Source organism: Rhinoraja longicauda, chromosome 25 (assembly GCF_053455715.1).
Source record: "Rhinoraja longicauda isolate Sanriku21f chromosome 25, sRhiLon1.1, whole genome shotgun sequence".
NCBI lineage: Eukaryota > Metazoa > Chordata > Chondrichthyes > Rajiformes > Arhynchobatidae > Rhinoraja > Rhinoraja longicauda.
The window spans coordinates 20,276,245-20,299,451 of record NC_135977.1 but is presented as its reverse complement, the minus strand read 5'-3'; the positions used below and the strand labels follow the sequence as shown (position 1 = coordinate 20,299,451).

The window sequence follows — 23,207 nt, the reverse complement described above, 5'->3', positions numbered from 1 at the left end:
TCAACATGGGTTACGCAATAGGCAAACAATCATGGTTTCTGCGGCAATTACTTTCCTTCCCTGAATCATTGTTTGCCCACCACTATTGACTTAAACAATCCTCATTTTAGCCTTGCAAATTGAAGCAACTTGTCCGTTTTCTGCAAATAAAGTACGTTGAATGATGTGGCAGGAGCTACACTATAGGGGGATGCCCACTGTTGTGATGCCTCAAGTAGGTGAGAGTTTCTGGTCTCTGGATGTTTTATGTTGACCATCAGCCTGACCACTCCCTCTTCACCCCTCTCCCGTCAGGGAAGAGGTACAGAAGTTTGAAAACACATACCTCTAGATTCGGGGGCAGTTTCTTCCCAGCTGTTATTAGGCAACTGAACCGTTCTCTCACCAGCTAGAGTGCGGTCCTGACCAGGAGACTAATTCCCATTCCCATTACTGACCTTTCTGTCCTGGGCTTCCCCCACTGTCAGAGTGAGGCCTAATGCAAATTGGCGGTACAGCACCTCATAATTTTGCTTGGGCAGCTTACAGCCCAGTGGTAAGAATATTGCTTTCTCTAACTTCAAGTAACCCTTGCATCCCCCTCTCTCTCCATCCTTCCCTCACCCTAGTCGTCGTACTAGTTTCACTGTCATCCTGTTGAGTTTCACTGTCTGTATAACTCATTGTCACCTATCCCACAATCAACAATGGACCAATGTGGGCTCCAGCTTTCCGTGATTGTTGAATCATTTTGCATATCTTTAATTAATTTGTCCTATGTAGCTTCTATATCTCGTTTCCTTTTCCCCTGATTCTCAGTCTGAGGATGGATCTTGACCTGAAACACCATCTATTCCTTCTCCAGAGCTGCTGCCTGATCCACTGAGTTACTCCAGGTTTTTGTGCCTTTCAACCAATATCTGGTTTCTCCTACACGCTACCATCTACCTCATTGGAGACCTTTGAACTATCTTTATTTTGCACTAAAAGTCATGCTCTTTATCCTACATCTGTATACTGGACGGCTTGATTGGAATCATGTATAGCCTTTTCGCTGACTGGAAAGCATGTAACAAAAAGGCTTTCACTGTACCTGTACGTGTGACAATAAGAAACTAAACTAAAGCCTTGCATTAAGCTAGACCTACTTATGTATGAGCTTCTTGGATCTGACAGTAGTGGAGTTGCTTTCTTGCAGCGCCGGAGATCCGGGTTCGATCCTGACCGCAGGTGCTTATCTGTGCCGAGTAATATATACAGTAATAATTGTGCAGTATAATTCCTGCCTATTTTTTCCCCCTCAGGATTTTAATGCCAACGTCCTAGCCGATAAGATGTCAACTAATTTGCATGCAAATTCAAGGCCTTTAATTACTGAGCGTTGCAAGGGAAATTGTTTTTATGTAAAATCAGGAAGTCGCACGCTCTGCTTTCTGTTGCACGGGGGAAGACATAAAGGTTTGCAGTTATAAAGCATCTCCCACAAGCTCAGGGCGACTCTGCGGATAATGCAGGCGTTCTACACTGAAGCTGAGTCACAGAGTCATTGCGGCTCAGGGGGGGAGTGAGGCCATTTGGCCCCATGCGACATCAATGGAGGGCAAAGGGGTCAGTCCGATTTTAGTTCAGAGACATAGCACGGAAAAAACTGCAGCGCAAGCTCACCAGGTTAATTCCCGGGATGGCGGGACTGACGTGATGAAAGAATGGGTCGACTTGGCTTGTATTCACTAGAATCTAGAAGGATAGGAGGGGATCTTATAGAAACAAATAATATTCTTAAGGGAATGGACAGGAAAAATGTTCCCGATGTTGGGGGAGTCCAGAGAGTTAGATTTAGCTTTTAGGGCTAACGGAATCAAGGGATATGGGGAAAAAGCAAGAACAGGGTACTGATTTTGGATGATCAGCCATGATCATATTGAATGGCGGTGCTGGCTCGAAGGGCTGAATGGCCTACTCCTACAACTATTTTCTATGTTTCTATGCATCGGTCTGTATATTCTGCAATGGACTTCTGTTGGCACTTGTAAGTCTATCGGGAATACATTTTACAACTGTTTGCCATCTGTGGTGGGATAGTCATAGCTAAAATAAGCCAGAAATGTCCACTGGAGTTAACTCTGCACAGAACAGCAACCGCATTGTTTTGTAATATTTTTTAAAGGCTTGGGCATATACTTGACACACAATGCTGGAATAACTGAGTGGGAGTCACTCCAACACTTTGTCTGTTGCTCAAGATTCCAACATCTGCAGTTCCTGGTGCCGAGTGTAATCTACCAATGTGTTGCACAAAATAAATTGGCCCTGCACCACAGAGAGAAACAAAACCTCCTCACGGCAAGCAAAGCAAAAAAAAAAACCCACTGAAAACGTGAAACTAAAACAGCAAATGCATTGAAATAGAGACACAGGGAACTGCAGATGCTCGGATCCTGAGCGAGACACAAAGTGCTGGAGGAACGCGGCAGGTCAGGCAGCGTCTGTGGAGGGAATGGACAGGCGACGTTGTGGATTGGGGGGCCCTCATCGGGTCTTACCATGGTTAAAATGGTGAAGAAACAAACTGTAAACTGGACGGTTGCCCGGTATGTAAATGCACACTCAGCTCTCTGCTTTTGGGAATGATAGGGAATTAACACATCTGAGTTTTACAGAGACAATGCCAGTCAAACAGCGGTGGGCAATGTCCTTCCTTTCCTGATCAACAGAGATAACAGAGACACAAGTGACTGCAGATGTTGGAATCTTGAGCAAAAGTCAAAGTGCTGGAGGAACTCAGCAGGCCAGGTGGCATTTGTGGAGGGTGTTGATAGATGACCTTTTGGGTCAGGTTGACGAATGCTGACTGGAAATGCTCAGCAAGTTCAGTTTTTAGACACAAAATGCTGGAGTCACTCAACGGGCCAGGCACCTTCTCTGGATAAAAGGAATGGGTGATGTTTCTGGTCGAGACCCTTCTTCAGTCTGGGTCCAGTTTTTACCCGAGTAAGGAAATTGATGGAAAAGGTTTTCTAAGTTCCCATTTTGCTCACTGAAGAGATAGCCTTGTTTACAGCATTTCACCATCTCTCCGCTCTGGCTTTACTCCGTCATTGCCATCCTCTGCTCCCCGGCAGCGTAACCAGCAGCTTTTATCTCTCTCCCCATTCTGACAGCATTCGAACTGAAACTTGAACTCTCTTCCTCTTCTCACCAACGTCGCCTGACCTACCGAGTATTTCCAGCATTTTCTGTCCCCCAGCACCTGCAGTTTAAAACTTTAAAAAAAAATAAAAAAATTCTTTAATTGTTTAATTTTTTTAATTTTAACTTTTTACTTTAAAAAATGTTTAATTTGAATTGTTTTTAAAATTTTAAAAATATTTACATGTTTTCATTTCTTTAATTTGCTATTTTTAATTTAAATTTTTTCTTTACATTTGTTTTTAATTGTAAATTTAAAAAAATTAAAGTTGATATTTTTATATGGTGCATTAACAATATGGAGTCGACGATGAAGATGAGCAATTATTTTTATTCTTTATTCAGCTAGTAAGTAGCTTTGAGCTGACATCCCTTTCTTAATTCTGTTTGCTGCAGGTGTAAGTTTTTCAGCATGACGGAGATGCCCGATGAATACACACTAGTCTTAGATGAGGAGGGATTTAAAGGTACAAAGTTTTATTTTGCCTCGGTTTACGACGATCTGTCTACAATGTTGCCTTGATCAATTGAAAACACTGTTGCACCAGTGACCTCGAGGGAAAAGCTGCCAATGAACTTGTATCCTCTGTGCAATGAATTTCTCCTGTGCAATATTTATATTGGGTAATTTGTTTCCAACGTGATCTAATTTATCAAACATTAACATATGCTAAAGCTTTGTTTGATTTTTATTTCGTATTTATAGCATTAATGTTTTCAGCTTTGTTTTAATCATCTTTTAAAGTGCTCGTCGTCGCATTCAAAAATGACCTCCAGCGAATCTTTTGCACAATAGTCAAATAACCCAACAACAAGCATTTGTATCAATTTCTCAGTGAACAGGCCCTTCGGCCAGCAATATCTGTGCATGATGCAAAGATCAACTCTCATCTACCTGCACATAATCCATATCCCTCCATTCCCTGTGTATGCAAAAGCCTCTTAAATGTCACCATCATATGTGTCTACACCACCAGACACCCGCCACCCTTTGTAGTGTGTAGTCATAATAATAATAATAATAATAATAATAATATTTTAAAAAATCACCCAATTTCTTTATTACCTATTAAAGAAATTACCTGATCACCTAATTTACCCAGAGAGTTGTGGATTTGTGGAATTCTCTGCCACAGAAGGCAGTAGAGGCCAATTCACTGGATGAATTTAAAAGAGAGTTGGGTAGAACTCGAGGGGGCTAGCGGAATTAAGGGATATGGGGAGAAGGCAGGCACAGGTTACTGATTGTGGATGATCAGCCATGATCACAGTGAATGGCGGAGCTGGCTCGAAGGGCCAAATGGCCTCCTCCAGCACCTATTTTCTATGTTTAAACTTTACCCCTCTCGCCTTAAAGTTATACCCACTGGTATTTGATAATCCCACCGTGGGGGAAAAAGGTTCTGGCTGTCTACTGTTGGATAGCATGCTAACCGAAGCTTTTCACTGTGCTGGAGTAACTCAGCAGGACAAGCAGCTTCTGAGGAGGAAATGGATCAGTGACGTTTTGGGTTGGGACCCTTCTTCAGACTTCTCTGGAGAGAGAAAAAGCTCATTACTGGCTGCATTCAAATTGGTTTGATGGATTTATAGATAGTAAAGGAATCGGAAGTACATGGGAATGGGTCAGGAAAATGAGAGTGAAGTGAATGATGGAATAAGCCAAGGGTCTCAATGATCCACTCCTGCTCCATATTCTGATGTTTGATTAAATAGAGTAATGTTGAATCTTTTGATTTAGATTCTCGAGTTCAATTTCCAAAATAAAACTCCAAACTGTTCAACCACTTTATAATTATTACTGTCTAATCCAAGCATAATTTCTGGTAAACCTCCTCTGCACCCTCTCCAAAGCCTCCACACTCTTCGTGTATTGGGGTGATCAGAACTGCACACAAGACACCAAATGTGGCCTAACCAAAGTCCTATAAATCTGCAACATTACTCCCTGTCTCTTGAGCTCAATGCCCTGACCAATGAAGGGAAGTATACTATACGCCTAAGATAGATGCAAAATGCTGAAGTAACTTAGTGGGTCAGGCAGCATCTTTGGAGAAAAGAAGTAGGTGATGTTTCGGGTCGGAACCCTTCTGCGGTTCCTTCCTATGCCACACGTCTTCTTTACAGCTCTTTTCTACTTGTGTTGCCACTTTGTGGACTTGGACCCGAGCTGCAGGGAGAGGTTGGGCAGGCTAGGACTTTATTCCTTGGAGCACAGGAGGATGAGGGGTGATCTCAGAGGTGTATAGAATTATGAGGGGAATAGACATGGTGAGTGCACAGTCTTTTACTCAGAGTAGAGGAATCAAGAAATGGGGATCATAGATTTAGGGTGAGAGGGGAAAGGTTTAATAGGAATCAGAGGAGCCTTTTCACACAGAGTCTGGTGGGTAGATAGAATGAGCTGTTAGAGAAGGTAGTTGAGGCTGAAGCTATTGGAACATTTAAAAGACATTGGGGCAGGTATATGGATAAGATAGGTTTAGAGGGATGTGGGCAGGTGGGGCTTGTGTAGATGGGGCACCTTGGTTGGCATGGGCAAGCTGGGCCAAAGAGCCCGTTTCTGAATTGTTTGACTCTGATATCTTGGCAGCTTTGCAATGTGGCAAAGTTACAAGTTTTGGATGATCGCATAATTATGTCGTTGTTTTTGCTGAATGAACAAGTTCTTGTTATTTTTGCAAAACATTTAAAAAAACTTTATCAAAGTACTTGAACTGGAAAAATGTTTATGGAAAAAAAAATCATGACTATTTGCAAACATTAATTTTGAGTGATCATTTTCAATTGCAGCATGTATTTTTGCCATTTACAGTACAGTGGTGACTCACAATGCTTATGATTTAGTTATAAATAGAACACAAACTATGATTGCTAAGTACAAAGAAATCATGGGTGAAATAAATCTGTAAGGTGGATCAGTATTCAACAAAGTAGTGATTTTTATCTCACTGACCCCACAGTTCTAGTTTGATAAGGGGGCTGAGTTCCATTTTTTAAATAAAAATGAGTCATAATTGCTTTCCATTTTCTGCAGATTGCTCTTCATGACTTTTCATTGTTGACCCATTGCCAGACCGTTTCTGGAATTCAGTCAAAGGCACAGTTGTGTCTTTTAATGGAAACTAGTAATTACTTGCAGATGTGTTCTTTATCTTTTCTTGGATATTTATCTTACAAAGCTATTGGCGGTACAGTGGATGTATCCAAGATTACATTAGGATCCTGATCAACTGGGCCAATGAGCAAGTTGGTTTGAAGTTCCCGTTTCTGTGCTAAATGGGCGGCACGGTGGCGCAACGGTAGAGTTGCCGCCTTACAGCGAATGCAGCGCCGGAGATTCAGGTTCGATCCTGACTACGGGTGCTGTACTGTAAGGAGTTTGTACGTTCTCCCCGTGACCTGCGTGGGTTTTCTCCGAGATCTTCGGTTTCCTCCCACACTCCAAAGGCGTACAGGTATGTAGGTTAATTGACTGGGTAAATGTAAAAATTGTCCCTAGTGTGTGTAGGATAGTGTTAGTGTGCGGGGATCGCTGGGCGGCGCGGACTTGGTGGGCCGAAAAGGCCTGTTTCCGTGCTGTATCTGAAATATGAAAAAATAAATAAAAAATTCTATGACCTGTTTCGAGAATGTGCCCTATGTTAATGTAAAGTGGTGATTGTGAATGACACATGACTGCGGCCATTTAGGCTGAAGAAGGGTCCCAACCCTAAACGTCACCTATCCATGTTCTCCAGAAATGCTGCCTGACCCATTCAGCATTTTGTGCCACTTAGTTTTTTTTGACGTCCACTGTAACTGAATTATGAAACACAATGCCATCTATGGCATAAAAATCCTGAAGTTCAGCGTCATGGAAAACAATTTAAACAGAGTGTTCTTGATGTTGCAGGTTTGTGTGTCAGCTTTTTCTCAGACTGTCAGCACACTAATAGTTCCAGATTTTGTATGCCCAAATTGACCAGTGTGCAGTAAAGATGCAAACTGTGAACTTTTACAGGTGGCTTCAGTTGCATATAAAAGTTTTGGCAATTGCTTCTTAACCTATATCGTACTGATCAATTATTAACCATGGAGTTTGCTTGGCATAAAAGCCAGTAAACAGTCAATTTGACGTTAACCACTGATGTGGCTTTGCTCTGAAAATTCTCATCTTTATTTCCAACTCCTTCCATTGTTTCGCCCTGCACTTCTGGAAATTCCTCCCATTCTAGAAATATCTGCCCTGTCACAGTGTTCTGCACTTGATCACCGTCCCTTCCTGCCCACTTGTGTTTGAAGTAATGGGTTGGGTGTTACGTTGATGAATGTTGCAGTGTTTTGCATCGGATGCCAATGCAGTCACCAGTCCTACCTCCGCGTCCTTCAGTCCAGCTGCACGTGATTGAGTAAGTAACCTTGGTACTGTTCAGTACCAGAGTGACAGGCCGATGTACTTGGGTAAACAAAGCGTAAATCCATCAAAACACAGATGGTACAGCTGGCAGAGCATCTGCCTCATAGCGCCGGAGACCCAGGTTCGATCCTGACCTGGCTGCTGTCTGTGTAGAGTTTGTGTGTTCTCCCTGTGACCATGTGGGTTTCCTCCAGGTGCTCCGGTTTACTCCCACGTCCCAAAGACTTGCTGGTAGGTTAATTGTCTTCTGTAAATTGTTCCGAGTGTGAAGGGAGTGGATGTGAAAGTGGGATAACATAACATAGATAGACACAAAATGCTGGAGTAACTCAGTAGGTCAGGCAGCATCTCTGGAGAAAATGGATGGGTGACCTATCGGGTAGGGACTCTGATTACATAGAACTAGTGCGAATGGGTGAGCAATAGACAGCATGGACGGTGAGCTGAAGGGCCTGTTTCCATGCTGCAGCTTTCAATCAATCAAAGTGCTGGAGGAACTCAGCAGGTAAGGCAGCATCTGTGGGGGGAATGGGCATTTCGGGTCGGGACCCTTTTTCAGATTGGGTCTGAGGGGGTATGGGGAGAAGGCAGGAACGGGGTACTGATTGAGAATGATCAGCCATGATCGCATTGAATGGTGTAGCTGGCTCAAAAGGCCGAATGGCCTACTGCACCTATTGTCTATTGAATAAATCCTGTATTGATCACAGTCAGTCAGAATTCCTGAACTTTAGTTCTTAAATGTCTTTCCTACCTAATCCAACAATTGCTATAAATGTATCAATTTTCCAGGAGTCCAAACCACCGTCCTGCCCCGTATCTTCTTTGTTCCATTGTGGGTACATAGACAATTAAACCCTCTCGACCCGTGATCTCAAACTTGCTTTTGATCTGGATCACTCTCCAGCTGTTTGTGTTTTTGTGGGTTTTATTGGCTCGTTGTTTACACTCTCTTCTGCTTCCTCTTGCGTTCGATCTGTTTGAGGATAAAAAGCCAAATAGTGACCGTGACCAGAGGACATGTGAGGTGTCACTGGGCAGATGGCCCAAACCTGGGTAAACTACTGACCCAGGTGAGCACACCCTGACCTCGCACCTAACGGCTTTATCAGACCTGACGCACGGTTGTCTCCTGTCCGCATGTGGTTTGGTGACTAGATTGTGCCAAGAACAATGAGGTTAAAGGTTCCACCTTTCAGTTGAGATTTTAAACTGAGACCATGCCTGTCTCTTGTTGGCTTTTGAAGAGGCGCAAGATGGCCAGTATTTCTCCCTCACCTTTTTAAATACGATTGAGTCCAATCAGATATTTTAGCATGAAGAAGGGTCCCGACCCAAATGTCACCAATTCATGTTCTCCAGAAATGCTGCCTGACCCTCTGAGTTACTTCAGCATGTTGTGTCCTTTTGTGTAAAGCAGCATCTGCAGTTCCCTGTCTCTACATATTTTATTGTTGTGGAACTTTTCTGGGCACATAGAAAGAGAGACACAGTGGTGCTGCTGGTCGAGCTGCTGCTTCCTTGGTGCTGGGGATCCGGGTTGACTCCTGACCTCGGGCGCTGTCTGTGTTGAGTTTGCACGTTCTCCCTGTGACCGCCTGGGTTTCCTCCAGGTGCTCCGACTTCCTCCCACATCCTAAAGACGTGCGGGTTTGCAGGTAAATTAGTCTCTAAGTTACTCTCCCCAGTGTGCAGGGAGTGAATGAACAAGTGAGGTAACATAGAACTGGTGCGAATGGGGGATTGATGCGCGGTGTGGACTTGGTGGGCCAAAGGGCCTTTTTCCATGCTGTATCCTGCAATCAATCAATCAATCAATTTTTCCTGCACAATCAACCAGATCAGTCTGAAGAAGGGTCTCAACCCGAAACATCACCTATCCATGTTCTCTAGAGGTGCGGCCTCGCCTGCTTAGTTACTCCAACATTTTGTATCTTTTTCTTTCAACCAGCAGCTGCAATTCCTTGTTTCTAAATCAATCAATTGTTTGCTGTGTTACCTACAATGCAAAGGCGATGACAGAATTCTTTCAAAGAGTATGCCTTCGTGTTGCTCCGGATCCTTTGTAACTGCAGTAGTTTTATTGAATTGAATAACTTTTATTAACAAGTCCATTGTAGGGAACAACTCCATTTGTACACATACAAAGAGTTTGCCTTGGTGCTTTGCTCGCAAGTAACAACACGACATACAGTAAACAATTAAGAATAAAACATTCTAATTTAAACATGTGAGGAATTAAATAAAATCCCAGAACAAAAGGAGGCTACAAACTTTTGGTTGTTGAGTCGAGCTACTGCTCGTGGGGAAAAAAGCTCTTTTTATGTTTGGCTTTATACCCCAAAAGATTAAGCCACGAGGCAATGGACTTGTATCGCCCTGTGCAGCTATTCTGACCACACTGTGAGGCTTGGGGCTTTGGTCATGAACAAACTTTAAAAAAAACTGCGCTGTGGGCTGCAGGAAATGAGGGTGGAGCTGATGTATATAACAATTTCCTTCCACAATCCTGTGACCTTGCTGACCGCAAGACTAGCTCTTTCCTAACAACTTAGCAATCCTGGTTCTCGTAGTCCTGAATTCAACACAAAAACCTTTTTACATGTATTCAAGAGAGAGTTGGATATAGCTCTTAGAGCTAATGGAATCAAGAGATATGGGGCGAAAGCAGGAAAGCCTGATTCTGGATGATCAGCCGTGTTCATTTTGAATGGCGGTGCTGGCTCGAAAGGCCAAATGGTCTACTCCTGCACCTATTTTCTATGTTTTCGAATTATTAATATTCAGATTCTGTTTTATTTCCAAGAATAAACTTTATTAAGAATTAAAAAAGCCTTCTGTGATTCCACCTGCTCTCCAGCTCTACGTTGATTTGTTCTTTCCATACCTTTCATTCATTAGTTTTTGTGCACCTTTTCATACCACCAGTTTCCCTCTCCCCTGACTTTCATTCTGAAGAAGGGTCGCGACCTGGAACACTACCTATTTCCTTTTCTCCAGAGATGTTGCCTGACCCGCTGCGTTACTCCAGTATTTTGTGTCTATCTTCGGTGTAACCAGCATCTGCAGTTTCTTCCGAGACAAAACAGGACCTGTTCAAAAACTCTTCACTTATTTTCAGTGTCTACATATTCATTAGTGTCATATTCAGTAGTGTTTGGAACTATCCTTAAACCAAGCACCCTTGACTCGTGTGGCCCCCTGGGGTGCTATCCCTTCCCTTGTTTGAGGGGTGTCCCCATCGGGCTCTGCTCCTCAATGCCCAGCAGCGGAAAGACCCTAGTCTGTGGTCCTCCCGCACAGAGCCTTGGCGTTGGCTGCACAGAGCTTCAGTGCGTCCCTCAGCACGTACTCCTGCAGTGTGGAGCGGGCCAGTTGGCAACATTCCCTAACGGACATCTCGCTCTGCTGGGAGACCAACAAGTTTCAGGCCGACAAAAGAGCGTCTTTTACCGAGTTGATGGTCTTCCAGCAGCACTTGGTGTCTGTCTCCGAATGTGATTAATGTTGCTGGATTGAAGCCCAATACGCAGCTCTTCGAAAAGTTGAGAAACTCAACTTTTCTTTCCATCAAAACTCTTCTGGGTGACAATGGACAGTCCGTCACCAACGGGGTGCCGTCAGGCAGGGACGGTAGACAAGCACAGGATAAAGAGCGGCGATGATATGTGAAGGGATAATAGCCCTGTGGCCCTCTGAATCTGCATTGACCAGCGATCACCCTGTACACTAACACTATCCGACACACTAGGCACAATTTACAATGTTACAAACCTGGACGTCTTTGGAGTGTGGGAGGAAACCAGAGCACCCGGCGGAAACCCACACAGTCATAGAGAGAACGTACAAACTCCGTACAGACAGAATGCCTAGTCAGGATCGAACCTGGGTCTCTGGTGCTTTCAGGCAGCAGCTCTACTGCTGCACCACTGTGCTGCCCCAATAGTGAGGTGGATAACTCTGCACATCTTTCCACACACAACCAACATATTTTATAGCGTGTGATGAAACTCGATTGTAGGTGTGTGGCTTACTCAATTGTACTGAGATGCATGTTAGACGCAAACAAAGTGACGAAGTTCATCTGAATACTTGCATACCTAAGACAGGTAGTTCAGAGACTTGACAAGCAAGATTTGTATATTGCCACACAACACCTTGGAGGAAAATACCGTTCCTGCTCCTCCTCATCCACACACCTAGACCTTGATAGAGTTTAGCTGATGAGGGATAAGAGTCGAACACGAATGGGTGGCTCAGTGATAGAGCCGCTGCCTCACAGCGCCAGGTTTGTTTGTGTCTGGGCAGTGTTTGCGCGTTCTCCCTGTGACTATGTGGGTTTTCTCCGGGTTCCTCCCAAATCCCAAAGACGTGTGGGTTTGTTGGTTAATTGACCTCTGTAAATTGCCCCTTGTGTGTAGGAAGTGGATGAGAAGTATAGTTTAGTTTATTGTCATATGTACCGAGGTACAATGAAAAACTTCTTGTTGCTTGCTAACCAGTCAGTGGAAAGGTTATACATGGTTACAATCGAGCTGTCTGCAGTGTACAGATAGAGTTTGGGACAAAGACCCATCATTTATTTATTTGTCTCTGTACTCCACAATTTGAGATTTGTAATGGAAAAAAACACACGTGGTTGAAGTGCACATTGTCAGATGTTAATAAAGGCCATTTTTATACATTTTGGTTTCACCATGTAGAAATTACAGCAGTGTTTATACATAGTTCTCCCATTTCAGGGTACCATAATGTTTGGGACACAGCAGTGTCATGTCAATGAAAGTAGTCATGTTTAGTATTTTATTGCAAATCCTTTGCAATGCAATGACTGCTTGAAGTCTTCGATTCATGGACATCACCAGTTGCTGGGTGTCTTCTCTGGTGATGCTCTGCCAGGCCTGTATTGCAGCCTTCTTTAGGGCCATCCTTAGTCACGTGTGTGACCAAAAATGTGACAAATTGTGGAATACATCTCTTCTAATTCTGAAAGCGTTACAGGTATATTGTTTTGTACTGTATATATGACTTGTATATGTCGACGTTTATCAAGTGAAATTTTTATATGTTATGCTGACAATGTTTGTTTAGGGTCAGAGGTCAAATATGATTGGTCACGTGTGTGGCCTCACACGGCCACACACGTGAACAGTCATATTTGACCCCTGACCCTAAAAAATCATTGTCAGTCTGACAATGTGCACTTTAACCACATGTGATTTTTTTTTCTCTTACAAATCTCAAATTGTGGAGTACAGAGGCAAATAAATAAATGATGGGTCTTTGTCCCAAAATATTATGGAGGGCACTGTACATCATAAAGGGAATAGTGTTTATTGCAAAATAATGTCCAGTAAAGTCTGATGAAAGATAGTCCCAGGGTCTTCAATGAGGTAGATAGTAGCTCAGGACCATTCTGTAGTTGTTGATAGGATAATTCAGTTGCCTGATAATAGCTGGGAAGAAACTGGATCTGGAGGTGCAGAGAAAGTGGGATAACATAGAACTAGTGTGAGTGGGTGATCGATGGTCAGCCTGGGCTCTGTGGGCTGAAGGGCCTGTTTCCATGCTGTATCTCTAAGCTAAACTAAACATGTAAGCTATGGTATGTGCAGTTTGGTTGGTGGCTTTTGGCATCGTTATGGATATTGGAACCTTGAGGTTTTACTAAAATAAATGTTGCAGAGCAAGGGTTTGCTGCAGGGCCGTTTTTACAGCATTATGGGCCCCCGGGCAAAGCAGTGTACTGGGGCCCCTCCCGTTACTCTCCCCCACCCCCCTTTCCCCACCAGCCCCCCCTGTCGTGCCGGCGAAAAGCACTTATCATATCATATCATATATCATATCATATATATACAGCCGGAAACAGGCCTTTTCGGCCCACCAAGTCCGTGCCGCCCAGCGATCCCCGCACATTAACACTATCCTACACCCACTAGGGACAATTTTTACATTTACCCAGCCAATTAACCTACATACCTGTACGTCTTTGGAGTGTGGGAGGAAACCGAAGATCTCGGAGAAAACCCACGCAGGTCACGGGGAGAACGTACAAACTCCTTACAGTGCAGCACCCGTAGTCAGGATCGAACCTGAGTCTCCGAAAAGCACTTAACGATGGACTTAGGGTGCTACATTGTTGCGAAAAGCACTTACAGATCGCTGTGAGAAGCACTTAGGGATGGAAAAGCAAAGCACTTAGGGAGCTAATTGTTGCGAAACAGATCGCTGTGAGAAGCACTTGGGGACCGAAAATGTTGCGAAAAAAGCACTTATTGAACCTACATTTTTAAAGTAGTATTTATTTATTGCAAGTCACTTAACATACACAGATCAGCATGGGGCCTCTATGCTCGTGGGGCCCCGGGCAAGTGCCCATCAGGCCCATGCGTTAAGACGGCCCTGGTTTGCTGGATTGGTGAGAGGAAGATGAGAGCATGGTCTGCTGACGGGAGATTGCAGGTCATTGTGATGAGCTGATAGTTTTAAGTGTCCTCAACAGCTGGCCTCGCTTGGTTCCCTGCCATGGACTGATCAGTATAATGGCAATCTGCACACCACAGCAATTCTTGGTTATTGCCTCATCCTTAATCTCATTGTAAAGATAAAAACTTTATGATTCAGAAATGTAAATTTCTAGTACAGGAATGAGATGGAGAGATTTGTGACACGGTGTCATGACAAAAACCACTCCCAGCTATCTTCAGGCAACTCAACCATCTGATCAACAACTAGAGAGCAGTTCTGGCCTCCCATCTACCTCATCAGAGACCCTCGGAACCTCTTTCATCAGACTTTACTGGACCTTATCTTGCACTAAACTTTATTCCCCTTATGTATCTGTACACTGTGGAGGGCTAGATTGTAATCATGTATAGTCTTTCTGCTGACTGGTTGGCACGCAATAAAAGCTTGTCACTGTACCTTGGTACATGTGACAATAAACTAAACTGAAGGAACTAGTTATTGTCTTCTGGAAGCGTGGTGGAGTACATGCCCCATCATCAATGGTGCCAAAGTGGAAATGGTTGAGAGCTTCCAAGTTCCTTGGCTAATTATCAACAATTTGTTGTGCACTAACCACATTGAAGCTGCTGCTAAGAAAGCAAACCAACGTCTCCACTTCCTCAGAAGATTAAGGAAGTTTGGCGTATATTTAATTTAGAGATACAACGCAGAAACAGGCCCCTTGGTCCACCGGGTCCTCGCATATTAATACTATCCTACGCACACTAGAAACAATTTTTACATTTAAGTCAAGTCAAGTCAAATTTATTTGTCGCATACACATACACGATGTGCAGTGAAATGAAAGTGGCAATGCCTGCGGGTTGTGCACAAAAAGAATTACAGTTACAGCATATAAATAAAGTTAATAAGTTACTATTAGTGTCGACAAAAATTTAGTCTCTGGGGTTATAAAAGTTGACAGTCCTGATGGCCTGTGGGAAGAAGCTCCGTCTCATCCTCTCCATTTTCGCAGCATGACAGCGGAGGCGTTTGCCTGATCGCAGCATCTGGAACAGTCCGTTACTGGGGTGGCAGGGGTCCCTCATGATCTTGCTTGCTCTGGATCTGCACCTCCTGATGTATAGGTCCTGCAGGGGGATGAGTGTAGTTCCCATGGTGCGTTCTGCCGAACGCACTACTCTCTGCAGGGCCATCCTGTCCTGGGCAGAGCTGTTCCCAAACCAGCATGTAATGTTGCCGGACAGGATGCTCTCTACAGCCCCAGAGTAGAAGCAATGAAGGATCCTCAGAGACACTCTGAATTTCCTCAATTGTCTAAGGTGGTAAAGGCGCTGCTTAGCCTTACCCACCAGTGCGGCAATGTGCGTTGCCCACGTCAGATTCTCTGTGATGCGGACTCCCAAGTATTTAAAACTGCTCACCCTATCCACAGTAGACCCATCTATCTCCAGTGGCGTGTACGTCCCTGGATGTTTAGCCCTTCTGAAGTCCACAATCAGCTCCTTTGTTTTAGTGACATTCAAGAGGAGGCTATTGTCCTGACACCAGAGTGCCAGATCAGCCACCTCCTCCCGGTAGGCCTTCTCATCGTTGTTGGAGATCTGGCCCACCACCACAGTGTCATCAGCAAACTTGATGATGGAGTTTGAGCTGAACCTGGCCCCATAGTCATGTGTGTACAGGGAGTACAGTAGGGGGCTAAGGACGCAGCCCTGGGGGGATCCTATGTTCAGGATGAGGGAGCTAGATGTGTGTTCCCCCATCCTGACCACTTGGGGCCTGGCAGTGAGAAAGTCCAGGACCCAGGCACACAGAGGGGTGCTAAGCCCCAGTTCCATCAGCTTCTCAACCAGTCTGCTGGGGACTATTGTGTTGAATGCTGAACTAAAGTCAATGAACAGCATCCTCACATAGCCCCCCTGGCTGTCCAGATGAGAGAGAGCGGTGTGTAGAACCTGGGAGACCGCATCATCCGTGGACCTGTTCGGACGGTATGCGAACTGTAGTGGGTCCATGTTGCGAGGAAGGAGGGCGCAGATGTGCTTCTTGACTAACCTCTCAAAGCATTTCTTGACAACCAATTACCAATTACCAAGCCAATTAACCTACTAAATGTGTAGGAAAGAACTGCAGGTGCTGGTTTAAATCGAAGGTAGACACAAAATGCTGGAGTAACTCGTTGGGACAGGTGGCATCTCTGGACGGGAAGGAATGGGTGACGGTTCGGGTACAGACGTCTGAAGAAGGGTCTCAACCCGAAACGTCACCCATTCCTTCTCTCCAGAGATACTGCCTGTCCCGCTGAGTTACTCCAGCATTTTGTGTCTAACCTCAATTAACCGACAAACTGTACGTCTTTGGAGTGTGGGAGTAAACCGAAGATCTCGGAGGAAACCCACGCAGGTCACAGGGAGAATGTGCAAACTCCATATAGACAGCAGCCATAGTCGGGATCGAACCTGGGTCCCTGGCGCTGCAAGGCAGCAAATCTACCGCTGAGCCACCGTATCTCCAATGAATCTTACCAACTTCTTTGTCTCTAGTACGGTTACGTTGTCATGCTGAGAACTATATCCAGCACTCTGTATCCTCCCCTTTGCTCTGCCTGTTGTACTTGGGTGTGCTTGGCTGATTGTATTTATGTATAGTGTTATCTGACCTGATGGGACAGCATGCAAAACAATGCTTTTCATTGTACCTCTGTACACGTGACAATAATAAACCTAAACCAACAGATGCAACATAGAAAGCATTCTATCGGAGTGCATCACGGCTTGGTTTGGGAACAGCTCTGCCCAAGACCACATGAAATTGCAGAGAGTTGAGGATGTAGCCCAGTCCAGCGCACAGGCCAGATTCCCACCAGAGTCAGTGTGGGAAGGGGAGCTTAAGTCATGTGCAACTGGGAGCTCAGGATGGCCGTTGTGGATGCTGCTCAAGTAGTCAGCAAAATGGCCGCCTTATCCAAACTTGTTTCGCCAAGGTAGCGGAGGCCACGTCGTGAGCACTGAATGTAATGAACCAGTTCGGAGGTGGTGCGGGTGAATTTTTCTCACCTACATAGGCTGTTTAGGTCCCTGGATGGGGGTGAGGGAGGAGGTGTAGGACTGCATTGCTGCACCTAATGGTTGCAAGGGAAAGAGCCTGGGGAGATGATAGGAAAAGGGTAAGTGGGCTGAAGAGCCATCAAGAGAGTAGACCTTGTGGAATACCATGGGGATAGGAAAAGATGTGGCTGGTGGTGGGATCAGGTTGTGAGTGGTGGACAATGATGCATTGGCTGCAAAAGCTGGTGGGGCAATAATTTATAGATACAGCATGGAAACAGGCCCTTCTGCCCACAGAGTCCACGCTGGCCATCGATCACCTGTGTTATCCCTCTTTTGCATCCTATACACTCGGGGCAATTTACAGAACGGTGCGGCAAAAGGGGCGGCATAGTGGCGCAGTGGTAGAGTTGCTGCCTTGTAGCACCAGAGGTCTGGGTTCGATCCTGACTATGAGTACTGTCTGTATGGAGTTTATACATTCTCCCCGTGACCGTGTAGATTTTTTCCGGGTGCTCTGGTTTCCTCCCACACTCCAAAGATGTATGGGTTTGTGGGTTAATTGACTTCAGTAAAAATTGAATATTGTCCCTGGTGTGTAGCATATGAGGATCAGATAGTTCCTCTGTCCCTCTCTTTCCCCTCCCCCTTCCCAGTTATCCCACTGTCTTCCTGTCTCCGACTACATCCTATCTTTGTCCCGCCTCCTCCCCTGACATCAGTCTGAAGAATGGTCTCGACCTGGAACGTCACCCATTTCATCTCTCCTGAGATGCTGCCTGACCCGTTGAGTTACTCCAGCATTTTGTGTCTACCTTCGATTTGAACCAGCATCTGCAGTTATTTTCCTACATATGAGGATCACTGGTTGGCGGGTACTTGGTCTGTTTTTGTGCTGTATCTCTAAATTAAACTAAACTACAGAAGCCAATTAACCTACAAACTTGCACGTCTATGGGATGTGGGAGGAAACCGGAGCACCTGAAGAAAACCCAAGCGGTCACAGGGTGAACATATAAAAGCGGAGGACCAAAGAACACTCTCTGCTCTGCTGGGGCAGAGGAGGTGGGGTGAGAGCAGGTTTGCAGGTAACAAAGGAAATGTATGTCAGAGCTCCGTCATCTAAGGCATTGGGGAGGCCACGTTTACAGAGGGAGGAGGAGGGTTCAAAAGCCCGCGTGAGAGCCTGTTATTCTGTGCACACTGCAGCTCGCCTGAAACCTGGCAGTGTCGCAAGTGAGGCCGAGATCTTGCGTCTTGCAGAAGAAATAGTGCCTTCTGAAGAAGAAAGTCTAAATTTAAGTTCGATGCCAGCACTGTGTTCTTGAATGAGCTATTTTTAAGCAAATTACGGTGTAATTTCTCTCCATCACGTCCCCCCTTCCGCCCCCGGACTTCATTAGTGGCAGCGCATGAGATTGTGATACAGATTATTCAACAATGCAATGAGAATTTTTCTTTTGGAGTCATACAGCACAGAAACAGGCCCTTTGGCCCAACCTGTGTATGCCAACCAAGATGCTCCATCTATCTATATACTAAAACTCTCGTTTGTTATCTTGTTTGTGACTGATCTTCAGCCAAAACGGTACACGATAGCATGACAATTTTAGGCCCACCTTACTCACTGTTGTCACTTTAGTGATAATGCAAGTAGTTTTATTGAAATCGGTCTTATATTTTTAAAGTTATTCACATTTTAAAGTTTAAAAGGAGGGGAGGGGGAGGGGAGGAGGGGGGGAAGGGGGGAGTGGGGGAGAAGGGAGAGGGGAGGGGGGGTGAGGAGAGAGGGGAGGAGGGGGTGAGGAGAGAGGGGAGGAGGGGAGGGGGGGAGGACAGGATGCTGCACCAATGCAGGAGAGGTTTGGGCCCAACGGGTCCACTTGGTCTAGTATATGCTAAACCGTTCCCCTCAAAGTACCTATCTAAATGTCTTTAAAGGGTGTTATAGTACCTTACTCAACTACCTCCTCTGGCAGCTCATTCCATAAAACTCTCTGTGTGGAAAAAGTTGCTCCTCGGGTTCCTATTCATTCTTTCCCCTCTTACCTTAAACCTTTTGTTATCCGGTTCTTTTTTAATATATTGTTACCTGAAGACACATTGTGTGTTTTTCATGTTGCTCCAATGTTAACATCCGTCTACATTAAACTTTATTTCGAGTGTCCGAGTCTCTTTTGATCACGTCCCCTCTCCCTCAGTCCAATCCCCTATACCCATCCCACAAACCTCTCGATATAGTGATTGGCTGACTTAGTCTTGCACTACCCTTTAAAATTTAATTTAACCGGTGGATTTGAAAAAAGTTTTTTTTCTGAAAATGATGTGTCTTTTCTGGAATATTTTTTGAAGTGGTTTTTCTTTCCAAAGGCCATTAAATTAATTTGCTAAAGAAAATTCAAAACATTGTGAGAATCTTAATTTTTGTTTAGCTTTAAGAATTTATTTTTTCCCAGTTTAGTTAAGAAATACAGTGTGGAAACGGGCCCATCGAGTCCACGCTGATCATCGATCACCCGTTCACAATATTTCTATGTTATCCCACTTTCTCATCCACTTCTTACACACGAGGGGCAGTTTGCAGATGTCGATTAGCCCACAAACCTGCATGTCTTTGGGACGTGGGAGGAAACCAAGCACTGGGGGACTCCCACGCGGTCACAGAGAGAAGCTATCCTCACAGACAGCACCCGCGGTCAGATTGAACCCGGATCTCTGGTGCTGTGAGGCAGCAACTCTACCTGCTGTGCCACTGATCTGCCGCAGATCTGATAAATGTAGGTAATTTTTTAAATGATAAAAATAAGTATTTCTACTGAGGTATTATTTGGATATCACTCGATGTTTTCACGAGGCAGCTTTCGAACTTAGTATGATTGTGCAACGTCAACCTTGCATCTAGATGAACAGCTAAGTATTACTTGCACTGTTAAGTATCGTCAAACGCCCAGTCCTGTATCTGAATATGTTTGAAATTTGAAGCAGAGAGGAGTTAATTTTTTAATTTCAATAATAAACTTTATTCAGATTTTTTAAATATACAAAACAAAAAAGTGTGCAAAATTCTTAAACATTTTTCGTGTTATCATATCATATCATATATATACAGCCGGAAACAGGCCTTTTCGGCCCACCAAGTCCGTGCCGCCCAGCGATCCCCGCACATTAACACTATCCTACACCCACTAGGGACAATTTTTACCTTTACCCAGCCAATTAACCTACATACCTGTACGTCTTTGGAGTACGTCTTGGGAGGTTGATAGGAAATTTTGGGATTTCCTTATATTTTTGGACTCCAGAACTGTAGCAATTAAATGTGTTGGTCTCCCTCCACAGTTTATATGGGTCTTTGATTTCTGTTGGAAGTAAAGATTGATTCTCGTAGTGCGAATGAATGGGAGTTGTAGTTCCTATTGGATGTGGCCAAAGAGGTCTGAATAGTTTTTCAGAATGTAGAAACAAAGAACTTCAGATGATGGTTTATACCAACGATCGACACAAAGTGCTGGAGTAACTCAGCAGATCAGGCAGCATCTCTGGAGAAATAGGATGGGTGATGTTTTGGATCGGGACCCTTCTTCAGACTGAAAGTTGGGGGTGGGAGATGAAGACCTGGAGGGAAATCACAGAGGGGGAGCAGTGAGAGGGGGCATTGCCTCAAGGTATGCCTACTTGGAAGTTTTCTTCCTTTCTGCAGAAGTTCTGCAACACCCTGTCACTGCTCACCCTCTGATTCACCTCCTGCTCTTCAACTCCCCCCCCCTCCCCTCCACCCCATCCCCAACTTTCAGCCCTGACCCGAAACATCACCCATCCTTTTTCTCCGGAGATGATGCCTGATCTGCTGAGTCACTCCAGCACTTAGTGTCTATCTTTAGTAGTTCAGAATGTCGGATGTAACTAATTTATTTTGTTTAAAGAACAGCGAGGCATCTGAGGATTAGATTTTTGTCCCGTTGCATTTTCAAGCAGATATAAACAATCATATTTTTGAATTTGAGCACAGAAGAGAGAAAAAATTAAATGAAGAAATTGAAAGTGGGTGGTGGGTATATGGAATGAGCTGCCAGAGAAACATAGATAGAAACATAGAAAATCGGTGCAGGAATAGGTCATTTGGCCCTTCGAGCCACACTGCCATTCAATATGATCATGGCTGATCATCCTAAATCAGTGTCCCGTTTCTGTTTTCTCCCCGTATCTCTTTATTCCGTTAGCCCTAGGAGTTATATCTAACTCTCTCTTGAAAACAGTTGAGAGTTGAGACAGGTACCATAACAACATTTGAAAGACGTTTGGACAGGCACATGGATAGGAAAGGTTGAGAGGGAACTGGGCCAAATGCAGGCAGGTGGGACCAGCTAAGATGGGCTATCTTGGTTGGCACGGACAAGTTGGATCGAATGGCCGGTTTCCGTTGTCGATGAATCTTTGAAAAACACTCTGGGTCATTGCAAACAGCTTAACACAAAGTTCTGGAAGAACTCAGTGGGTCAGGTAGCATCTGTGGAGGGAATGGACAGATGACTTTTTTTTGGGTTGTGACTCTTCAAGATGCTGCCTGATCCTTGGTGTACTTCCAGCACTTTGTATTTTACTCAAGATTCCTTGCATTCATGTTTTGGAGCTTAACCATTTGTATGTGAACTGGAGACAGGAGGAACTGCAGATGCTGGTTTAAAAAAAAAAAAAGCCTGTTTCCTTTATCATCGTTACTTTTTTGCATTTCTTTCATTCATTTGTTCTATATCTCTCGACATGACTGTCTTATATCTCTCGTTGTCCTTTCCCCCTGACTAGTCTGAAGAAGGGTCTCAACTGGAAACGTCACCCATTCTTTCTCTCCAGAGATGCTGCCTGCCCCGCTGAGTTACTTCACCATTTTGTGTCTATCTTCGGTTTAAACCAGCATCTGCAGTTTATTCCTACACATGGATATGTGACTTTAGCCTTTAGCTGTACTTCGCGGTAACAGCTCCGGCCCACTGAGTCCGTGCCGACCAGCAATCATCCCGTACGCTAAAGGGCCTGTCCCACTTAGGCGATTTTTTTAGGCGACTGCTGGCGACTGTCAAAGTTGTAGCAGATCGGCAAAATTTTCTTTTACCCGACGACAATGATCACGACAATGCCGAGTCAGGTCGATACAAGTTACTCTTTTTGTGAAACTAGCACCTGACTAAGAGATTACACCGTCTTCGGAAACATCGCGAAATTCCCACGCTGATCAATGCTTCTTCGGCGTCCTAATTTTCGCTGAAATCACTGACAAGTCTGTATTTACTTGAGAGTTTTGAAATATAACATCTTGCCCGGGTTACCTTAAAAACCAAGCTTCACGGTAACAAGGCATAAACTGGATTGACTTCCAGTTTACTAATAGCAGTATTAAGAAATCAAATTTTAAATGTGGCTAAATGGATTTTAGTGCGGAGTGTGGGCATTCTTTGAAAATGTATGGGAGATGCATATCTGGTTTCTGGGTTGCATATCTGGATCGGGAGCCTACTTTAAAAGTAATTGCTGATGGCTATAAACATCACAAAATTCCCACGCTTACCTGACCGTCAAACTGTCGCCTCCAATCTACCTGTCAAATGTCCTGATGGTAAATAAATTGGTTAAACACAAGTATTTTATGGTATCTTCAAATGACTTTACTTAATTTAATATTACGTGCTTCTAAATGCATCTGCGACAACCTAGCAAACCTGGGGACAGACAGCATGCGACAGCACCCGCAATAAGCAACGATACCTGGCGACAAGCCAGCTGTCGCCGAGAAATTTCTATCTGGAAAATTTCTCAGCGACGCACCGAGATCCACTACGATTCTTTGAAGACTCCTCACGATCATGCCCGCGACACCCCGGCGAACTGTCGGCGACAGCCTAGTTGCCGGCAGTCGCCTTAAAATCGCCTAAGTGGGATTGGCCCTTAACACTATCTCACACACTAGGGACAATATACAATTTGTACTGAAGTCAAATAACCTACAAACGTGCTCGTCTTTGGGATGTGGGAGGAAACCGGAGAAAACACAGGGAGAATAAAGGGAGAATGTACAAAACATACAGATAGCAACCCATGATGTTATGGGTCAGAACCCTTCTTCAGCT

The 23,207-nt window shown here is 44.5% G+C and overlaps 1 protein-coding gene across 2 annotated transcripts in view; it reads left to right on the top strand.

Moving 5' to 3' along the window:
* Positions 1-23,207, top strand: part of LOC144605901 (cytosolic arginine sensor for mTORC1 subunit 2-like) — a 63,370-nt gene that overhangs the window by 23,876 nt on the left and 16,287 nt on the right. For both annotated transcript variants that reach the window (XM_078421554.1, XM_078421553.1), the window contains exon 2: positions 3,565-3,635. In XM_078421554.1, the coding sequence (XP_078277680.1) occupies positions 3,581-3,635 (55 nt within the window). In that variant the 5' untranslated portion in view covers positions 3,565-3,580. The remainder of the gene's footprint in view (positions 1-3,564; positions 3,636-23,207) is intronic.